The 23,090-nt window shown below is 48.8% G+C and overlaps 1 protein-coding gene across 7 annotated transcripts in view; it reads right to left on the reverse strand.

Moving 5' to 3' along the window:
• LOC144102136 (beta-hexosaminidase subunit alpha-like) overlaps window positions 1–23,090 on the reverse strand; it is a 279,853-nt gene that overhangs the window by 245,783 nt on the left and 10,980 nt on the right. For 4 of the 7 annotated variants that reach the window (XM_077635443.1, XM_077635440.1, XM_077635444.1 and 1 more), the window contains exons 1-2: window positions 15,548–15,641; window positions 13,641–13,783 (exon numbers count right to left, since the gene is read on the reverse strand). In XM_077635443.1, coding sequence (XP_077491569.1) covers window positions 13,641–13,783; window positions 15,548–15,626 — 222 coding nt within the window. In that variant the 5' untranslated portion in view covers window positions 15,627–15,641. Of the gene's footprint in view, window positions 1–13,640; window positions 13,784–15,547; window positions 15,642–23,090 lie in introns of those variants that run through there. The other 3 variants (XM_077635441.1, XM_077635446.1, XM_077635442.1) reach the window with 1 other exon arrangement.

Here is a 23,090-nt window from a genome sequence, read left to right on the forward strand (position 1 = left end):
AAGATTTCCACCTCATCCCAGCCAATCTCGTGGCCAGTGGACAGCACGTGCTCTGCAACTGCATTTTTTGCTGCGCGCTTGTTTCTGACGTCGCCCTGGTGCTCCTTCATGCGCCGCTGGAAGTTCCCGGTTTCCCCAATGTAGACGGAGGGGCAGTCGCTGCAAGGGATCCTATAAACAACGCCAGGGAACTTGGCACGTGGTAGCGGGTCCTTCACGTTGACCACATCGGCTCGCAGTTTGCTAGTTGGCACGTGTGCAATGTGCACTTCGTGTTTACGGAAAATCCTAGAAAGGGCCTCGCTGATCTGACGCACGTAGGGAATCGCAGCACGTTTTATCTTTTTTGTCAGCTGTTGTGCTCCTCGTGTGTAGGTGGCTTTCTTGGTGACTTTGCTGGTAAAATTTCTAGGGTGGCCGTTTCGCTCAAGATCGTGCTGTATAAGCTTCATCTCGTTGCCAAGGCTGACCTGGTCGGAACAGATGTTTTTAGCACGGTTGACAAGTGACGCAACCACTGAACGCTTGTGAGCCGTAGGATGAGCGGAATCAAAATCCAGGTATCTCCCCGTGTGCGTTGCTTTTCGGAAGACGCTGAAGGCTAACCGATGCGCATCACGTTTGACGAGCACCTCCAAGAACGGGATCATGCCGTTCGCTTCCTCTTCCAAAGTGAAATTTATGGATGGCTCTACGGCATTCAGGTGTTCAAGGAAGCTGTGAATGTGCTGCTTGTTTAAAATGCAAAAGCAGTCATCAACATACCTCAGAAACACCTTTGGACGATGTGTGAACGAGTTCAGGGCTTTCTGTTCAATAGACTCCATTGTCAGGTTGGCAGCCGTGACTGAAATGGACGCTCCCATTGCGGTTCCGAAGATCTGCTTGTACACTGTGCCGTTGTAAGAAAAATACGTATTGGCTAAGCAGAAATGAAGCAATTCGCTGATCTCGCTGACGTTCAACGGCGTGCGATCGGGAAATGAGGGGTCGCTTTTTATGAGCTCCTTGCAGGTTTCCACAGCAAGATCGACCGGGACACTTGTGAACAGGGAACATACATCAAAGGACACGAGCACATCGCTTTCTTCGAGGACGACATCCTTGACTTTTTCAATAAAGTCTTGCGAATTCTTGATGTGCGTCGCTGTTTGTCCCACCAACGGAGCCAACACTTTGTGCAGATAACCGGATAGACGGAAAAGAGGCGACCTGGTGAAATCCACGATTGGCCTTAGCGGAGTACCACTTTTGTGAATTTTCGGCAAGCCATATATTGCCGGAGCGGATCCGTTAGTGCAAAGAAGCCTGTAGTACAGTTTTCTTTGAGAAGGCGGAAGACCACTGAATATGTCAGATAGGATCACTTGCAAGCGGGACTGTATTTTGGACGTAGGGTCCTTACTGAGTTTGCAGTAGGTTGTCGCGTCCTCGAGCATCTCTGACATTTTTGAGTGGTACGCAGACCGGTCAAGCACAACAGTCACATTTCCTTTGTCTGCGGGCAGAATTGCAATATCTTCCTTCTTTCTCAGCGACTCGAGGGCCTTCCGTTCACCTTCGGAAAGAATGTGCTCATGGTGCTGTTTCCGCATTCCTTTAAGAACACCGATCGCATTCATTCTGACATCATCTTGTACGTCTTTATCAAGAAGACTAATGGCTCTTTCCACAGCGCAAATCATCTTCCGCGTATCCGGCGGCTTCCCCTGATTGAAATTCAAGCCTCGGCTTAGCACCATTTCTTCGGTGGCACTCATGGTGTACGACGACAAGTTTTTAACCTTGAAGACTGGTCCTCTAGACTCGTTCCTTTTTTCACCCAGCAAAGTGCATAGTTTGCTTCTTTGCGAAACTTCGTGCTTTTCTGTTGTGCGCCTCGCTTCTTGGTTGGCAGCTAGTTGTACCTCCGCGTAGATTTCTGGCATGCGGAACTCTAGTTGCCGCTTCGCAAAGAAAGCCTCCTGTTGTAGGCGCTTCAAGGTGCACTTACATTCATCGATGCGGGCTTGTACAAGCTGTCGCTCTGCCTTCGTCACGACGTGGCGTCCAAAGGCGGTGTTCACAGGTCGACGAAGCTTCAGTGATCTTGGGGTCACGTTGTTCGATTTGCACTCCAGGCTGAAGCGCAAGTGGGTGCTGAAGGCTGCTAGGCGTGCAGAGAGGCTTATGAAGCGCCTTATTCCTGTGACAGCTTGTTGACCAAATTGATGGCGAATATCTACATAGTCCAAGGTTCGACGGAACACCGTCTGGTCAGGGCGAAGCATGATTTATTCACAAATGAAAATTGGGTCACTGACCAAGTCGAAAGATGAAAAATGACGTTTCGGGTCCCATACGGGGCCCTTGTTCACAATGAGGCTGTCACAGAAGAAGGAATGGTTATATACGCTTCAGAATCTTCTGCAATCTTTTCACGTAGATAGGATGTAGCGTGCCCTGATTCTTGTTTAGCGTGTTGGCCGTTGTCTGGATGATTAGGGATTCTAGACGAAGTCTTGCAGATAGGTTTCTTTCCGTCGCCAAGATTTCCCCCTCATCCCAGCCAATCTAGTGGCCAGTGGACAGCACGTGCTCTGCAAGTGCATTTTTTGCTGCGCGCTTGTTTCTGACGTCGCCCTGGTGCTCCTTCATGCGCCGCTGGAAGTTCCCGGTTTCCCCAATGTAGACGGAGGGGCAGTCGCTGCAAGGGATCCTATAAACAACGCCAGGGAACTTGGCACGTGGTAGCGGGTCCTTCACGTTGACCACATCGGCTCGCAGTTTGCTAGTTGGCACGTGTGCAATGTGCACTTCGTGTTTACGGAAAATCCTAGAAAGGGCCTCGCTGATCTGACGCACGTAGGGAATCGCAGCACGTTTTATCTTTTTTGTCAGCTGTTGTGCTCCTCGTGTGTAGGTGGCTTTCTTGGTGACTTTGCTGGTAAAATTTCTAGGGTAGCCGTTTCGCTCAAGATCGTGCTGTATAAGCTTCATCTCGTTGCCAAGGCTGACCGGGTCGGAACAGATGTTTTTAGCACGGTTGACAAGTGACGCAACCACTGAACGCTTGTGAGCCGTAGGATGAGCGGAATCAAAATCACAGGTATCTCACCGTGTGCGTTGCTTTTCGGAAGACGCTGAAGGCTAACCGATGCGCATCACGTTTGACGAGCACATCCAAGAACGGGATCATGCCGTTCGCTTCCTCTTCCAAAGTGAAATTTATGGATGGCTCTACGGCATTCAGGTGTTCAAGGAAGCTGTGAATGTGCTGCTTGTTTAAAATGCAAAAGCAGTCATCAACATACCTCAGAAACACCTTTGGACGATGTGTGAACGAGTTCAGGGCTTTCTGTTCAATAGACTCCATTGTCAGGTTGGCAGCCATGACTGAAATGGACGCTCCCATTGCGGTTCCGAAGATCTGCTTGTACACTGTGCCGTTGTAAGAAAAATACGTATTGGCTAAGCAGAAATGAAGCAATTCGCTGATCTCGCTGACGTTTAACGGCGTGCGATCGGGAAATGAGGGGTCGCTTTTTATGAGCTCCTTGCAGGTTTCCACAGCAAGATCGACCTTCTCGAGATCGGCCTTCTCAAAGAAAACTGTACTACAGGCTTCTTTGCACTAACGGATCCGCTCCGGCAATATATGGCTTGCCGAAAATTCACAAAAGTGGTACTCCGCTAAGGCCAATCGTGGATTTCACCAGGTCGCCTCTTTTCCGTCTATCCGGTTATCTGCACAAAGTGTTGGCTCCGTTGGTGGGACAAACAGCGACGCACATCAAGAATTCGCAAGACTTTATTGAAAAAGTCAAGGATGTCGTCCTCGAAGAAAGCGATGTGCTCGTGTCCTTTGATGTATGTTCCCTGTTCACAAGTGTCCCGGTCGATCTTGCTGTGGAAACCTGCAAGGAGCTCATAAAAAGCGACCCCTCATTTCCCGATCGCACGCCGTTGAACGTCAGCGAGATCAGCGAATTGCTTCATTTCTGCTTAGCCAATACGTATTTTTCTTACAACGGCACAGTGTACAAGCAGATCTTCGGAACCGCAATGGGAGCGTCCATTTCAGTCACGGCTGCCAACCTGACAATGGAGTATATTGAACAGAAAGCCCTGAACTCGTTCACACATCGTCCAAAGGTGTTTCTGAGGTATGTTGATGACTGCTTTTGCATTTTAAACAAGCAGCACATTCACAGCTTCCTTGAACACCTGAATGCCGTAGAGCCATCCATAAATTTCACTTTGGAAGAGGAAGCGAACGGCATGATCCCGTTCTTGGATGTGCTCGTCAAACGTGATGCGCATCGGTTAGCCTTCAGCGTCTTCCGAAAAGCAACGCACACGGGGAGATACCTGGATTTTGATTCCGCTCATCCTACGGCTCACAAGCGTTCAGTGGTTGCGTCACTTGTCAACCGTGCTAAAAACATCTGTTCCGACCCGGTCAGCCTTGGCAACGAGATGAAGCTTATACAGCACGATCTTGAGCGAGACGGCCACCCTAGAAATTTTACCAGCAAAGTCACCAAAAAAGCCACCTACATACGAGGAGCACAACAGCTGACAAAAAAGATAAAACGTGCTGCGATTCCCTACGTGCGTCAGATCAGCGAGGCCCTTTCTAGGATTTTCCGTAAACACGAAGTGCACATTGCACACGTGCCAACTAGCAAACTGCGAGCCGATGTGGTCAACGTGAAGGACCCGCTACCACGTGCCAAGTTCCCTGGCGTTGTTTATAGGATCCCTTGCAGCGACTGCCCCTCCGTCTACATTGGGGAAACCGGGAACTTCCAGCGGCGCATGAAGGAGCACCAGGACGACGTCAGAAACAAGCGCGCAGCAAAAAATGCAGTTGCAGAGCACGTGCTGTCCACTGGCCACGAGATTGGCTGGGATGAGGTGGAAATCTTGGCGACGGAAAGAAACCTATTTGCAAGACTTCATCTAGAATCCCTAATCATCCAGACAACGGCCAACACGCTAAACAAGAATCAGGGCACGCTACATCCTATCTACGTGAAAAGATTGCAGAAGATTCTGAAGCGTATATAACCATTCCTTCTTCTGTGACAGCCTCATTGTGAACAAGGGCCCCGTATGGGACCCGAAACGTCATTTTTCATCTTTCGACTTGGTCAGTGACCCAATTTTCATTTGTGAATAAACCAGTTTTCTTTCGGCGTGTTGAATGATCTGGTGGCCCCAGACGGAGTGGACGGGAGTTTTGAGACGGAGAGACTTGGGTACCAGGTTCTCCCACCTGCATGTCAGGTTGAATGAAGTCTAGATGGGTCTTGAAGGCTGCGGCTCTTGAAGTTAATGAAACAAAGCGACGAATGTTGGTGACCAAGTCTTGTCCGTAAATGCTCCGAAAGTTCATGTAGTCAAGAGTTCGACGGAAATCCGTCTGGTCAGGCATGGTAATGCAATGAAGTGAAGTAGCAGTCACTGACCATAGTCGAAAAAAGAAAGACGTTTCGAAACCCATACGGGTTTCTTGTTCACAGTGAGCAGGACAAGAGTGGTGGCGAATTTATATCCGGAGAATGTGACGTGAAGATCGGGCGTAGATGCCTGGCATGGGGCCAGCGTTCTTGTTTAATGTTGCTTGTGATGTTTGGATGAATAGCGATTCCAGCAGAAGGCGCGTCGTCAGGTTTCTTTCCTTAGATAAGATGGAGGCATTGCCCTAGTCAATCTGGTGTCCAGTGTCGTGTGCATGACCCGCCAGCGCATTTGTGGCATGCTTTGTGGCATAAAGCGCCTCGAGACCGACTCGTTTTTCGCGCGGAGACAGCTCGAATACATTGTCCAAGAGCGCTTTCCGGACGTACAACTGAACGCCAACTACACGGCAGCAGTAAGAGAACGGCGTTGCAAGGCATCGCATGAGAAGATTGATGCTCTTCGGATTCCAAGGAAAGAGAACAAAAGACAGGTTGTGGTGAACCTCTCCTCCTACAAGCCAAGCGCAGCAGAATCCTCTGTCCTCTGCAGGGGTTTGAGCTTTAATACAGATCGCCCACCAGAAAAGAAAAAGGTAATCTGTGCGGTTGAGCGTGCGGTAAGCCTGCTACCTATGAACGTCCGAGATGAAGCCCGCACTCGCGCCATTGGCGTTCTCTCGAAGTGGCGGCATAAGCCCCTCTTCTCTGTGGCTGAGAAACGAGCCATACGCGACCTCAGAAGGAACCCGGGGATTGCCATCTTACCGACAGACAAAGGGAATGCTACCGTCCTGTTCCACCGCAGTGAATACAATGACAATTAGTAAAACACGTTGCGGGGCTAGTTGGTTATGCATATTCTTTCGTTAAAATTTAAGCAGCGCTAACTTTTAGGACGAATACACAGAAGACACAGCGCCCGTCCTGTCATGTCTTCTGTGTATTCGTCCTAAAAGTTAGCGCTGCTTAAATTTTAACGAAAGAAATACAATGACAAGATGATCGGTTTACTGAACGACGGCACCTACTTGTCTGTACCACGCGATCCTACGGCCAGATTGCAAACAAAATTGCAAGAACTGCTGGCGCGCCTATTTAAGCTCGTGCCCCCGGATAACAAGAAACTTTACTACCGCCTCCTATGCACAAATGGTTCGGCTCCTGCTATATACGGTCTACCGAAGATCCACAAGCCTGGAGTCCCCCTACGCCCGATAGTGGACTTCACAAGATCGCCACTGTATCGACTTTCGGGGTACCTCCACGAAGTGTTCAGCCCTTTATCTGGAAAGACTAGGACGTACATCGGGAACTCTTCAAATTTTGTTCACAAACTGCATGACTTGGAATTGGACGCAGGGGACGTAATGGTCTCCTTCGACGTCACGGCACTCTTCACCAGTGTCCCGGTTGACCTAGCCGTTTCCACGTGCGAGGAAGCGTTGGAGAAGGACCGCAATCTGGCAAGTCGTACGCCCTTCGACGTTCCAGAGCTGAGCACACTGCTTCGGTTCTGCCTAAGCAATACGTATTTTTCCTTTAATTCAAAATTCTACAGACAGACCCAAGGCACTGCGATGGGCGCTTCCATATCGGTCACCACAGCAAACCTCGTCATGGAAGCTCTAGAGGACAAGGTATTGAATGCTTTGACTCCAGCACCCAAGGTCTTCTACCGGTATGTCGACGACTGTTTTTGCATATTAAGGAAAGAGGACGCGTCGCGGTTTCTACATGAACTAAACAGTGTCGAACCAAGCTTGAAGTTCACGGCCGAGTTTGAGCAAGAAAACCGCCTTCCCTTCTTGGATGTCCTGGTCGAGCGGAGGGACAATCGCCTTTTGTTCTCTGTGTACAGAAAGCCTACGCACACAGCCCAGTACTTAAATTTTCATTCAAATCATCCATTTGCGCACAAAGCCTCCGTCGTCACATCACTGGCCAAACGTGCGACACATGTCTGCAAAAGCCAAGAAGATCAAGAAAAGGAGTTAAAAAGAGTGCACGAAGAACTGTCAGCCAACGGTTATCCGAGCCGCTTCATATCAAAGATACAAGAACGAGCTGCTCATCCAGCTACCACTGATTGTAGGACGTATCGAACACGAGCAGGCATTCCATACATGCCTGGTATCAGCGATGCGTTGTCTCGTGTGTTCTCAAAATACGACTTACGCGTGGCCCACATGCCTGTCAGCAAGCTGCGGAATCAGCTAATGAATGTGAAAGACCGACTACCAAATGAGCAGTTTCCAGGAGTCGTCTACAAAATACCATGCCTGAACTGCAATCATGCCTACATCGGTGAGACAGGAAAGTTCTCAAGACGCATAAAGGACCACCAACGTGATGTGAAAAACAAAAAGCATGCCACAAATGCGCTGGCGGGTCATGCACACGACACTGGCCACCAGATTGACTGGGGCAATGCCTCCATCTTATCTAAGGAAAGAAACCTGACGACGCGCCTTCTGCTGGAATCGCTATTCATCCAAACAACACAAGCAACATTAAACAAGAACGCTGGCCCCATGCCAGGCATCTACGCCCGATCTTTACGTCACATTCTCCGGATATAAATTCGCCACCACTCTTGTCCTGCTCACTGTGAACAAGAAACCCGTAGGGGTTTCGAAACGTCTTTCTTTTTTCGACTATGGTCAGTGACTGCTACTTCACTTCATTGCATACGACAGGACGAATGCGGCACATGATGGCTGGTTTGAACAGTCGGTGGAAAAGCTCGATCATCCCGTTCGCGCAGGGGTGGTAGCTGGTGGTCCTCGAGCGCTCGCACCCGGTGGTCAGCCCGAGGAGCCTGAAGAGGTGCAATTCGAACTGTAGTCTTTGGTTGGCGGTGACGTGGCGAGGGGGCCCAAAGCGAGCAATCCAGCCGGCGAAGAAGGCCAAGGCGACGTCTTCCGTGGTGATTCCCGCGAGGGGCCATGCCTGAGGCCATCGAGTATACCGATCGATGGCGGTGAGGCAGTAGTGATAGAGTCCAGCTGGTGGAAATGACCCTATGATATCAAGATGGACGTGCTGAAACCGACCAGACGGCTGGGGAACACTCCGAGAGGCGAAGTGGCATGTCTGGTGACTTGAGCATGCTGGCATTGAATGCAGGAGCGCGCTAAGGTGCGGCAATCGCACCTGAGCGCGCCAGACATAGCGGTCGGCCAGTAGGCGTGTAGAGGCGCGTATGCCGGGATGGCTGAGATTATGCAGTTTGTTGAAGAGGCCACGGCGATAGAAAAGGGGCACGTAAGGCCTGCTTCGTGCTATTGAGATGTCGCAGTAGATAGTCGTTGTCAATCCAGATATGGGGACTTGGTGCAGCTGTAGTGATGACCTGCTCTTAAAAAGTTCTTGCAGTTCGACATCCGTAGTATGAGCCTCGGCGAGGACGTCAGCTTTTGTCTGCGAACAGCTGATGGCTGCCACACATGAAAACGCGTCGGCGACAAAGTTGCCCTTCCCGCTGACATGTTGGATGTCGGTGGCAAACTGGGCAATTAACGAGAGCTGATTCTGCTGGACCGGCGGGAGTTTGTCGCGGCGTTGAGAGAAGGCGTAGGTCAGAGGTTTACGGTCGGTGTAGATAGTGCAGTGCTGTGCTTCGAGAATGTGACGACAGTGTAGAACTGCTTCGCATATCGCCAGAAGTTCTCTGTATAGTAAGCTGGTGAACTCGACGGGGCGGGGGTCGCGGTTTCGTTGGTTGGACTGGCCGTCGTTTTCCGAGCTGAGAGTTTTTTCGAGAAGAGCGCCAAGGGATGTCAGGTGTTGTCTACGCGTTGCATAAAGACGGCGCCGACGGCGTAGTTAGAGGAGTCCGTGAAAAGCCACAAAGGAGCGTGTGGCACGGGATGGGAGAGAAGTGTGGCAGTGCAGTGAGCAGCTTTGCATTCTTCGAAAAGTTGCGTTAAAGCCGGTGTCCACGTGACGGGTTGGTTTCCTAGTAGACCAGCCAAGTCATCATGGAGCGGAGACAGGTAGTCGGTTGCGTGTGGCAAGAAACGCCTGTAAAAGTTCAGCATGCTGAGAAAATGGCGAAGGTCTTTGGCTGTGGTGGGTTGGGCGTAATTTTGCAGGTCTGAGATGCGTTGAGGCAAAGGTCGTGCTCCAAAGTGGCATTCCTCCGGGCCACTTGGTATGAATCCACCTTTGGGCCAGAATGAACTTTGGGATGCATCAACGTAGACAGACACATGTAACACGGCGTTTCGGCGTGTCTTGTTGGCGCTGTATTTGTTTATTTATTTATTCATTCAGTTCTTCCGTGTTTTGTTTTTATGGAGCGGCTTTTGTTCTTGCATTAATTATCTGTTTTGTGACCTAGATCTTACATTGTGGCTGCTGTAAGGACTGATTTTCGGTTATCTGTTGGTTCCCAGCACACGTGCCCACAGATTTGCAATGCGGCATCAGATTGTCGGGACTCACTGGTATCGCGTGGCCGTTGACGGCTGTTCCTTCATCTTCCCCAAGGTTGTTTGTTATATTTGCTTTTGGTGTGGCCTTTTTTGCCATGCCCTTTGCCCTCTCTCCATCCTTCTCTCCACCTTTACACACTGCATATATTTCCGCGAGTTTGGCGCTTTTTCATTAAAGTTGTTAGTAAGCTGCGTGTTCCGTGTTCCATGTGTCGGTCTACGTGGATGCGTCCCAAAGTTCATGCTGGCCCAAAGATGGAGTCGAGCTCCATCTGATGGAACTTCCTCGCCGATGAATTTGACGGCTGAAGCGCCGAGCGTGCTCTTTGGGACATTGACGAGTAGACCATGGTCACTGAGGCGTTGGTAAAGTAGACGAAGGTGCGTGTGGGGTTCATCGGCGTTGCGGAAAAAGACCAAATTGTCGTCAATATAGAAGAAGCAGAAGTGGAGGCCGCGGAGGACTTCGTCGACGAAGCATTGAAAGGCTTGTCCAGCGTTCCTCAAGCCAAAGCTCATGAAGGGAAAGTCGAACAAATCGAACAAGATTGCAGTTTCTGGACGTCCTCTAGATTGACGGGTATCTGCGTGTAGGCCTTCACCAAATAAAGCGCGTAGAAAACGTAGCAGGCATAAATGCGATGGGCGAAGTCCTGTATGTGGTGAACAGGGTACCTGTCCGGAATGGTGCGGGCGTTGAGGGCACGGTAGTCCCCACAGGGCCGCCTGCCTTCGGTCTTCGTCGCGACAAGGTGAAGTGGCGAGGCCCATGGGCCGTCAGAGCGGCGGGCGATTCCCTTACGGAGCATGGCTTCGAACTCTGCTTTGACCATGCGCAGGCGGGCGGGGGCAAAGCGACGGGCGTGGCAGAAAACTGGGGGGCCCAGGGTGGTCCGGATATAGAGGACAGTGGTATGCTGCACATCACGTGGAAACCAGCTAGGGCGTGTCAAACCGGGCAATTCGGCGAGGATGGCGTGGTATGGTCAATGATTTTCAACACCGCGTCGATGAGACTGTCGTGGTGGCAGTCCGGAAGATGGTTTTAGTGCGCCGGAAAATCTGAGCTGATGATTGGCTCTATGACGTCAGCGATGACAAAATTCCAATGAAGGCCACGGCGTAGGTTTTTAAAATGGACGTGCAGGCGGAGCGGGCCGTATGTCTTGATTGTGGCATGGTTTGCTGCGCTTAGCTCGAAATACTTAGCAGGATGGGTACCTTGAAGATGGGCTCGTGGGTAGCAGCAAATGTTGGAACCGCTGTCGACAAGGAACCGCTGCTTTGTAATTCGGTCGGTGTCGAATATGTGATGACCTCCAGGTTTGCATCTCTTAGCCGTGTCTACGAGCTCCCATTGGCGTTTCTCTTATGTCCAGCGGAGCAGTGTGGTCGACATTATCGTGCTCTGAGCCCGAAGCTTCGATGGTAGTTGCACCGGTCGTCGTCACCAGGCTGCTGCGATGGGGGGGGGGGGGGGGTGTTCCGGTCACGTCTTTGCGGGTGGCGCATCGGCAAGTGTTGATCCAGGCGTCGTTGAATGGAGCTGAGCTGTCGATTGATATCTTCAATACGGCGCGCAAGCTTGCGGCGACAGCCTGGACGGTGGGCCACAGCGGCTGCAAAGAAACCTCGATGACGCGAGCTTGTAAAGTGGCGGAGATGTAGCGTAAGCTGAGCCTGCAGAATTGCTTGCACGTGCGGTGAAAGTCGTTGAAGGAAAATTGCTCGCAGTAAGGAATCCTGGAATTCCATATGTTGCCCGCGAGAGCACGCATGTGGCGGAGGAGCGGCGAAGGCTTGTGCTCGGCAAGTTCTGCGGACTGTAGTTGTCGCACCTTCTGGTCTTTCGAGAGTGAGAGGCGGCGAATGAGTCCAGTCTTTATGTGTTCGTGAAGGTATGCCTTTGGTGGTTGATATCCCGGACCTCATTGGCGTAGCGGGCATCGAGGTGGGCGACGACTTAATCGCAGCGGGTCCGGTCTTGCGTGATGTGCGCGAGGGAGAAGTGGTCCTCGACTTTGGCGAACCATACCTCGGGCGAGTCGGCCCAAAACAGCGGAAGTTGGACGGCGACACGCCAGCAGTCGTGCGGGGCAGCGTGCGGGATGCCGTCTGCCGGGGTTCTGACGTTCTCGGTGGCGCCGGCAGGATGTTATTTTCCGTTGTCCTGGTCACCAGGTGTGGAATGTCGTTTCTGATGAAGGACGAATCCCAACATAAAACGTAATAACTGCTTATTCGATTAGCGACGCCAGCGGACGAGCATAGCAACGCTACACTCGTCTCGGCAGCGGAAGGAAAACAGCTCTTCCCAGCCGGGCGGCCTGTTTTTGTAGCCACCGTCGGTGACGCATGCCTCGGGTGACGCAGCGGTGTCGCTGTGTTTTATGGGTAACGCAGGCCAGCGTGTGGCCGTGTTACGCTGGGCCGGATGATAACAAGGTGGAGGTTGCGCGGAAATATGCGCAGAGTGTGTCGCTACAGAAGTTTACCAATATCTATGAGAAGAAAAAGTCTAGAACAGCAGTATCTTACTGGTACTCACCTACGGGGCAGAAACGTGGAGGCTAACGAAAAGGGTTCAGCTTAAGTTAGGGACGACACAAAAAGCCACAGAAAGGAAAATGATAGGTGTAACGTTAGAGACACCGCAAGCGGGCAAGGCGGACGAGGGAACAAACGTCGGTTAATGACATCCTCGCGAAGCCGAATTCAAGAGGAAGAATGGGGCTTGGGCAGGGCATGTAATGCGAAGGCAAGATAACCGCTGGTCCTTGAGGGTAACTAACTGGATTCCAAGAGAATGCAAGCGCAGCAGTGGGCGGCAGAAGGTTAGGTGGACGGATGAGATTAAGAAGTTTGAAGGCATAGACAGGGTTGGTGCAGCTGGCAAAGGAGAGGGTTAATTAGAGAGACATGGGAGAGGCCTTTGCCCTGCAGCGGATGTAGTCAGGCTGATGATGATGATGACTGTTTATTGCCGATTTTCACCCTGCCACTCATGCAATGTCCCGCCAAGGGACCGTTGGGGTATAATAAATCAATAAGAAGTCAGCCTGTGATTGCCGGTACCGTGTGGTCAACTACCATGCTGGATCACTTGTCATTCTGTGGTCGCCTTCGCGCCTTGTCGGCCTCTCCGACAAACTTCTCCACTACAGTAGGCCTTACCGTGTGGTGACTGTCGTCAACTAGGAAATCGCTGCACATGCGTACTCACCATCGTCCGTTCGTCTCTTAAACCTTCCCACGTCGCTGACACTACAGCACCCTAACGCCTGGACGGCCGGGGTCATATAGCGGGCTGAAGACGACGATGAAAAGATGTACTGTGCCACGAGTCGATGACGGAAGAAAACGACGAAGATCTCTCGCTCGGTCCTCTCGGCGCTGCTTGCAGCTATCTCGGCTACTGCTATACGTCCCCTGTAAATACTTGTAAATATATTCGCTTCCGCTACAGTACGTTTTATCTTCTTCTGCGGTTCATGTCCTCGCTCACTTTTTCTTCCGTGTTATGAACTGAAGCATGAACGCGCCAGCAAGCGCTAGTGACAGGCAGCGGTTTGTCGCAGTTCTCCAGTCTTTCTTTGGTCGTTTTTTTGGCGGCAGTTATTAACCGTTTCCGCAAACCAACTATGAGTAGCCAGAAATGTGGTGTCTGTCCTTCCGGCCGTGGTTTCAGGCCACATCTTGGAATTCACGAAAATGCGTCGGATGCTCAACTGATCCCTGTTTGTTGCGTCTTACTCACCACTCCTGGCCGACTGAGGCGGCCGGCTTTTCTGGGCTGCTGCGCCAGCGTCACTTGTGTCTCGGTCAGGGTGAACACCCACAGAAGGAGCAGCGCCACGGAGAGGTTCTGGCGACCCTTGCCCATGGTTACGTCACACGCACCTGCAAACAGACGCAGATCAGAAGAAAGCGCTCAAGGTTTAAGGTAAATGGATTGTTGCACAAGCTTTACCCTGGGTACATCTTAAAAATACAGAATGAGGCCACAAAACCAGAGACTGAGGATCTTCTGAATAGTCATCATCATCATCATCAGCCTTACTACACCCACTGCAGGGCAAAGGCCTCTCCCATGTCTCTCCAATTAACCCTATCCTTTGCCAGCTGCATCCACTCTTTGCCTGCAAAATTCTTAATCTCATCCGCCCACCAAACCTTCTGCCGCCCCCTGCTACGCTTACTTTCTCTTGGAATACACTCCGTTACCCTTAAAGACCAGCGGTTATCTTGCCTTCGCATTACATGCCCTGCCCAAGCCCATTTCTTTCTCTTGATTTCGACTAGGATGTCATTAACCCGTGTTTGTTCCCTCACCCACTCTGCCCGCTTCCGATCTCTTAACGTTACACCTATCATTTTTCTTTCCATGGCCCGCTGCGTTGTCCTTAACTTAAGCTGAACTCTTTTCGTTAGCCTCCACGTTTCTGCCCCGTAGGTGAGTACCGGTAAGATTATGCTGTTGTACACTTTCCTCTTGAGGGAAATTGGTAAACTGCCACTCATGATCTGCGAGAATTTGCCATATGCGCTCCACTCCATTCTTATCCTTCTAGTTATCTCCCTCTCATGATCCGGATAATCTGTCACTACCTGCCCTAAGTAGACGTTCCGGCACAATTTCTAGGCTCTCGCTGCCAATTGTGAACTGTTGTTCCCTTGCTAGGCTGTTGAACATTACCTTGGTTTTCTGCATGTTAATTTTTAGACCCATCGATCTGCTCTGCCTGTCTAACTCGTTTATCATGATTTGCAGTTCACCTCCTGAGTGACTCAGCAAGGCAATGTCATCAGCAAATCGCAGATTATTTAGGTATTCTGCATTTATTCTTATTCCCAACTGTTCCCAATTCAGGCCTCGAAATACCTCCTGCAAACATGCGGTGAACAGCATTGACGAGATCGTGTCTCCTTGCCTGACGCCCTTCCTTATTGGAATTTTATTGCTGACTTTATGGAGGACTATAGTAGCTGTGCAGTTGCTATATATATCTTCCAGTATTTTGACATAAGGCTCTTCTACCACCTGATTACGCAATGCCTGTATGACTGCTGAGGTTTCCACTGAGTCGAATGCTTTCTCGTAATCAATGAAAGCTATATATAGAGGTTGGTTATATTCTGCGCATTTCTCTCTCACCTGATTGATAGTGTGAATATGATCTATTGTGGAATATCATTTACGAAAGCCTGCCTGATCATTTGGTTGATTAAAGTCTAACGTTGCCCTGACTCTATTAGCGATTATCTTAGTAAATACTTTGTAGGCAACGGATAGTAAGCTGATCGGCCTGTAATTTTTCAAGTCCTTGGCGTCTCCCTTCTTATGAATTAAGATAATGTTTGCATTCTTCCAAGCTTCCGGTACAGTCTTGGTCATAAGGCATTGCGTATACAGCGTGGCTAGTTTTTCTAGCACGATGTCCCCTCCATCCTTCCTCTGAATAGTAACTGAATGTTATAAATATTCTGCTCCAAGAAGCAGGAATCTCACAATCGCAATCAGTTTAACAACAAAGGAGAACAAACAAGTAATAAAAAAATAAGCGAAAATTAATGAACGAGACTGCCGCGGTGGCTCAGCGCCGGATGTTTCGGCGAGGCTCTCCGCTCTTCGCCTAAGTGGCGATGTCACGTGAGGGTACGTGCCTCGGAGTGCCTTCCCTGCCACAGTGTGGGCGATCGTTCGCTCGTAACCTGCCTGCTGAGTGGGAGAACCTTGTAGCATTTTGTTGATTGCTGGCGTTGTTATTGCAGCTCGCTTGGGTCAGCCAGAGTGTTGTTCCTTTGTTTCCCTGAAAACAAGGCCCGATGTGGTCCGCGTGAGCTGGGTAGAGCGCGCGGTCAGGGGATGGGCTGGTCGGTTTTGACGAAAGTAATACCTGCCCTATGGGAGGGGAAATTTGTACCAAGACCTTAAACACACGAATTCGTTGATTTTTTTTTAAAATCGTGATTCATGATACCTTCCGGCCTGCTTTTCTTTGGAAACTAAAATGCGCACACTGCATTGTTAGTGTGATGCCGAGAAAACTACTAACACCATATTGGTTCGCCTCTTCTTGGGTGTCGTGTCACACGATGCATGAACGCCATCGCCTGCTGCGGCGGTTCTCAACGCCATGGAGCTCCCGTTCTTTAAAAACTCCCGTGTCGCAGTTCGGCCAGAAGATATGACAGTTTATGGGCGCAATGCAGAGAGGGATCGAACCTCTGGGCATGTAGCAACGCAAACTCGGATATTGAGAAAAGCAGGAGGAGCCTCGAGCAGTGGGATGTGGTGCTGGCCAGCTCGGATCCCTATAACACAACGCCACTACGGTTTTCAGAAGCATAGCTTTCATCAACAAGCGCTGCAAACAATTAATGATATAATAACCGAGCATTTTGAACAGAAAATATATACACTATTTATTTGTTATTTTTTTTACTTTAGGAATGCGTTCCAAAGTATTAAACGTGATATAATATTAGATAAAACATGAAATAATGACACCAGAAGTATCTCTCATTAACTCTTAAAAAGTTACCTGACCAACAATTCCCAATACACAGGTAAAATCAGACATGGGACGCACAAAATGCGATGTCCCTCAGGGTTATATTATTGGCCCAGTTCTATTTTTAGTACACATCGACGACATAATCCACGTAGGAGGCACATCGTGAAGAAGAAGTTCAAGTAGTGAACGAACATAAAATTCTCGGGGTTACGTTTTCTTTGAACTTAAGTTGGGATATACACGTATAAGATGTTTGTAGAAAACTGGCCGCAGTGACGGGAATCTTATCTCGCTGCCGACATCTTCTTCCAACACAGGCCAAAATCCAAATTTATCACGCACTGTTTGCTTCACATATCGACTACTGTGGTCTAGTATGGGCTACAACGACAAAAGGAAACGTTGCAAATATAGTTGTACTTCAAAAGTGATTCACGCGACATATTGCAAACCTTGATTGCCTGTCTCCCACGCGAAGTGCTTTTATAAGCTACAACATCATTAGTGCTGAATATATGTATCCATATCGCCTGCTCAGGTCTTTTTACTTTTCCACTGTAGCTTTTGAGGATTTTTTAATGAATCTAGGATCTCTAAATAGAAGACATGTTAGACTATTCACGCGTAATGATGATGTCTGGGTGCGCCCGAAATTTCGAAATAATTATAAATTTCAGCCACTAGAGCATAATCTGCCATTTATTCTAAATGAGCATAAATGTTCGATGAGTTGCGGCGTAAAAGAACTGAGAATGTTTTTTCGATTGAAAGAATGAATGGCTATGCGTGTTTACCTTTTCATTTGCAAGTGCTGTTTTTCAAGAACATGTATGCATTCTATTTTTCTTTATATTTCTGTCTGCTTAACTGCTCTTGTTGGTATTGTGCTGCGTTCAAAACTATAAGTACAGATTTTGTAGACACAGTTTGAAATCATATGCTGTTTAGTTAATAGTTAAATTGCATTTATGCTATTGTATAACTCTTTGTTCTTTGCATTTCTTAATTGATGTTAATTAATATGGACACTACCTGTTGCTGTAAACCACTACTGCCTTGTAGAAGGGGTCATGGGCCTAGTCAAGCTGTCAAGACAGCTTTTAGCTCTTGACCCTTTCCAGGATCCTTTATTTCTAGAAAAATAAAAGAATTGAATTGAATTGAATTTTAATATATCCCGAAGACATAAGCACATTCGTTTCTGGCACAAACATGCTCAAGCTAGAGAGGGGGGGCCGAATATTTATTTATTTTATTTATTTCAGAATACTGCAGGCCACTGCTTGGCCTAAGCAGGAGAGAATTTACATTGTTATATAACCAAAAGAACAAAATTATACCATATTAGCAGCACACGGATACCAAAAAAATAAACCAAAAGAATAAAATTATACAATATTAGCAGCGCACGGATACAAAACACACATGAAAGAATATTAGCAGTTAAGTAGACGATGTAACGCATCTGAAAAATTTTGTGAGGAAAAAACAGATGCCGGTAACAAATTCCAACCTTGCACTCTTCTAGGGAAAAAAAATGCATTGAAAACTGTTAGTTTTGGCGAAAAGGTTTGGTTTGGTTTATGAGGGTTTAACGCCCCAAAGCGATTCAGGCTATGAAAGACGCCGTAGTGAAGGGCTCCGGAAATTTCGACCACCTGGGGTTCTTTAACGCGCAATGACATCGCACAGCACACGGGCCTCAAGAATTTCGCCTCCATCGAAATTCGACCGCCGCGGCCGGGATCGAACCAGAACTGATCGAACCCGCGTCTTTCGGGCCGATAGCCGAGCGCCATAACCACTCAGCCACCGCGGCGGCTCCGTTTTGGTGAATAGTTGAGCAAGTGAATGCTCACGAACGCACTGATTCCTTGTCAATAGAGGAAGGCATCAGAACCTTTCGTTTTGGCTGCAGAAAGACAAGGTGGAATTGATCATGAACAAATACAGGTACATTATTGTGCATACATATAACAACCGCATTTACCCCTTTATGTCGTTCAAATTTGACGATAATATCATATAGCCCCGCTCTCAGTTTCCTTGTTATTTTACAAAGATATCTGCATTGGTCACTTCGAGTACAAAAAATTCGATGCGAAATATTACGGTATCTCAAAAATCACTTTTGAGAAAACATAAAACACAAACCGTGAATACTGTAATGACGCAAAAGTTAGCTTTGGTCATTTACTCCCAATTAAAATGCGGTGCAGATCCTTCTACAAAGCAGTATCTTGCGAGACAACGCAATTATGACTCGCGCCAAGCAAAATACACGCAGCAAGATATCCTTACTAAGCATGCCACACAAAATGTGACCTACCAAATAGCAGACCTCCTTAACCACCTTCCTCAAACGCTACCTATTATAAATGAAACTAGATCTCTAAGGAATGTTGGAGAAGCGTCTTGATAAATATGCATTGTCATTTGATGACTCACCTTATTCTACCCAGTGCTTGAAATTAAGTGATGTCTTTAAGCATATGCAATTACTGTGAACTACATCTATTCCATGTATCGAATATGTTCGCACATGCAGCTCTATGTATATTTTGAGACTTTTTTTTCCTTTGCCCTGATCTGTATGATGTGTCAAATGTTTGAGGAGGTAATTGACGTTGAGTCAGACATGATATTCCCTTTTCGTCAATCGCTTTCACAACTGTCTTGTTGTCAAAATAAAACTGATCTTGAGCTTCAACTTGAACCAGTGCGCAAGGACTAGTATGGAGACTCCTCACCATATATTAATCCAAAGTAGAGAAATATTAATTTCGCATATATGGGCACTATTCTATTTAAGAGACCCCGTCGTACTCTAGTGCAGAGCTGAAATCTCCCCTCGAGTTTTTTCTTAGCCCTTTCTTTGTCTTTTTTTGCGGCCTTTCACTTATGTAACAAATTTCACGCGCTGCGGTGATCAGATGTGGAGCGTAACCAACGAAATGCTTGTCTTTTATGGTTCATGTTTTCTCTAGACTAGTGGCAGGCCAAGATTAAGTTAGTGCTTTTTACAAGCTAGCATTGTGCTCATCCAAACGGCAGTGGGTTGTTATTCATTCAAGCTTCAGGTCGAGGTATTGCAGTTTGTTGTCAGTGACGAAATCAAGGGTGAAGGTTGAGCCTAATCCCCAGGAGGAAGTATATATTCCTATAACGTTAGTGACGGCCTCGTCACGGTCGTTTTCCGGGGACAGGTTCACTACAACGAGATAATCATTTGCATATGAGAAAGTACACAAAACCGTCTGGGGCAGAATCTTTGTTCGATACGCTCATCGAACGCTGAAAAATAAATATTGGCGCAAACATTCGTAATGTTTATTTGTTCATAGTCAATGGCGCCGGCACGCGGCATTATCGCTTTATTCTCGATGCAAGATGCAGCCACATTCGTAGCCAGGCGGAACCGATTTTACTTTGCCTGGACTGCCTATTGTGAGCTTCGAATTGAGCACAGTCGGGAGCGATGGAAGATCCGTTGGACGACCGCAGAGCACACTTGTTGCTGCGCCGCCGCCGAGTCATTCACTTGTTTGTGAATACAAGCCAGTCCAATAAATACGATTTATTAAAGCCGTCTTTGCTGTCTTCCTGCCTGCTGGCCTGTCGTCATCATTGCATGACATACGGAAAACGGGGGGTTGCTGGGGGTCGGATGTGTTTGTGGGCTACATCCCATGGGAGCCGCCGATGCAGCCCGAGCTGCCCCGAAGCAGACACCAGGAAAGCCACAGAAGGCTTCCCAACCGAAGAGGAACTGCGATGCAGCCGATGTGTTCAGAATCTACAACCTGATTATGGACTATTGCCGAACCGGACGAAAACGCAGCAGGGCTCCTCAGCGTGAGCATCAACCACGGCTACAACGTCGGCGTCCACCAGCCCGACTGACACCCACCCGCAGCGGCTCACAAGGCGAACACCTTAACAATTGCTCGAGTCACTCGAACCTGCGGCCGTGTTCACCAACTGGGGTGACGAGACGAATGTAACCAATTTTCTTCTCCATTCAAGGCCCAGCCAGAACCACGAAGCTTCACAGGTGACATGGGAATCATTTAGCGTAGATTTCCTCAAGACGTCCACACGCATCGCCAGGAAAGGAAGGAAAGCAGTTACCACACCATGCAAGACAGCTTTCTGCAACAAGAGCAATGTTTGAAAAAAGCGGGGTTCCCTACGCACATAACGAATGAGATTGCTAAAAAGCTCCTGAAGACAGTTAAAGCGAAACAGACGAAGCCGGCAGATAAAAAGAAAGAGAAAAATGTAAAGTCAATGCCTTACGTGCATTCGCTTTCGCACACCATCAAGAAAGTCGCCAATCGTCAAGGTGTAGAAGTTGCAGTTCCAGCCTCACGTAAGCCATCTAGTCTGTGCAGGCGGATTGGTAAGATCACAAATTCTCAGTGCACTGTAAATCTCGCGTTTAAGTATGTTCCCTGTGCAGAGCTAGTCGTTTATTATTTGCGGAGAAATATACGTAGGCCAAACGGGACGGTGCGTGAACGCTCGGCTACGAGAACATGACAGGTTCGTGCCTTCTGAAGACGGGAATAATTTGCCTAAACACTGCCGGGAGCACCGTTGCCATCCTTTGCTTAAAGACACCACCATTCCATGTTGGCGAAAAACAAAAAGCCTAGAGAAACTTTGGAGGCATATCACGTCATCAAAAATGAAGATGATTGTGTTAGTGACACGCCTGTAACACTGTATCAAAAAGAGCACCGTTTCTTAAACGAATTAGAGACCCCGTAATTAACTTAGCATGCAGTGACGGGCATTTTTATATTTATTTTTGTTTTTCCCATACATGTGATGTATGGTGTGCACATGTGGTGGTACTTCGATGAAGGCGATTTATCTGTGTGTTTTCCTGCGAATAAACCAGTTGCAAGTCCAGCGCCGTCCTTTGTCCCTCTACGTGTCTGCGTCCTTCCTCTGGTTTTTTTCCTGAGAAAGGAAGAGCGCGGCTGCTACCTATCCAGCGACCTTTGTAGTGCACAGCTATATACCTATCCAGCGACCTTTGTAGTGCACAGCATTGTTCCCGCAACGGCGTATTCTGCATGGATTTCCTTATGAAGAATTAGGTGATAGTCGACCTCCGACTTTGCCTTGAGCATCCTAGATGAACAAGACAGCATCCCATCCCATTCCCACGGGTGCCATAGAAGCCAAGAACATCGACGTTATCATCGAGGCGAACACGGAGCTGATTCTTGAGCGAGAAATCGGCATCGCAAGAAGCATCGCTCATTTCCGCAACGGCCAAGATCAAGTGCTGCTGAAGAACTTAACGAAAAATGTAGGCACGTAAGAGGAATGACGATAGCTTTCTTACAAAAACCATCCAATATTTGCTACACTTTCGCCCTGTACGATCTAATTCCACAATATTCTCGCATAACCAGTTTCAGAGTTTTTCGCGCCAATGGCTGGAGCCGGCAACCGAACCAGCAGCGTGCGTCCTTGGTGCCACCTGTTTTGGTTTAGTTGCGCCCTTCTAGTTGCGAGGTTGACACAGCTCCCCTGATGAGCGCCCAGCATGCTTTGCCCACTTCCATTCGCTGCACGCAGTAGGATCAGGATGAGGATTCAGTAATTGGCTGCGGATTCCCGGCCGTGTTCTGGAGCCATTTCCCCGGCGTTGCCGAGCAGGGTCTCTCTGGCCCGCGTTCCGCGGTATGCGTTTGGTTGGTCGCTGTCCTTCGTCGCATGGTTCGCGCACAACACAAACACAGACGCGCGCTCATTCTGTCTCTACTCGTACAAGGGTGCGAGCTGACTCCACTGGGTGTTTTTGTGCAGTTTAGTTTTAGAAGTTGTATGTGTTTAATGTTGGCATGTCTTGAAAGGATGGGTTCTGCTTGGCTCCGGTAAGGGCTTTTCTGATTGGTCGAAAGAACGGTCGGCAGGATGCTGGCTGAGTGTATCTAAGAGCAGGTTTGTTTTCCAACGCCAAGGGACTCGCGAGAGGAACGGGCCCTCCACTGCGAAGATGTTACGAGCCACAGGGTATGACCGACTATGTGGCCTCATAAATTTTCTCTCAGTTTGTAAGTTTAACTACTCATTAAGAACTAACTTTAATAAATCAAGTTGATCAATGCATCTCATCGACGCCTGCTGGTCGCCCTCTTCGATTCGGCGGAACCCTGGTCCCGGCATGGAAACACGCTTAGTTACAATATACACCTGACGCTCACCAGTAACTAACAAGAGTACAGCATCACTCTCTTGGACTTCGTCGCGATCTGCTCTCCGGCCTCGTGGGGAAGACCATTCTCCCGCATTTCATCCCGTCTGGCAGCGGAGTTTCTCCCTGCTCTAGCGTGGGCTACTATTCGCTCGAAACCTGGCTGGTGAGTCGGGCGACCTCGATTCATTAGCGTATTTTGTTGCTAGCTGGCGTTATTGTTGCTGTAGCAATAAATGCCCGTTTGTGTCAGCCAATGTGTAGTTCCTTTGTTCCCTCAGAGCAAGGCCCGCCGTGGTTGGCGTGCGCTCGGTAGCCTACGCGATCACGGGGTGGGGTCTGGCGGTTTGGAACTCTGCCAGCCACGATTAAGCGGGGAGAACGTATTTATCTCCCCTCTTAAAACCCCACAAGCTCCAGCGAGTGCTTCGCGTCATCACTGAAGGGCCGATAAACGCCGATTTAGCAAAATGTC

Source organism: Amblyomma americanum, chromosome 8 (assembly GCF_052857255.1).
Source record: "Amblyomma americanum isolate KBUSLIRL-KWMA chromosome 8, ASM5285725v1, whole genome shotgun sequence".
Taxonomy (NCBI): domain Eukaryota; kingdom Metazoa; phylum Arthropoda; class Arachnida; order Ixodida; family Ixodidae; genus Amblyomma; species Amblyomma americanum.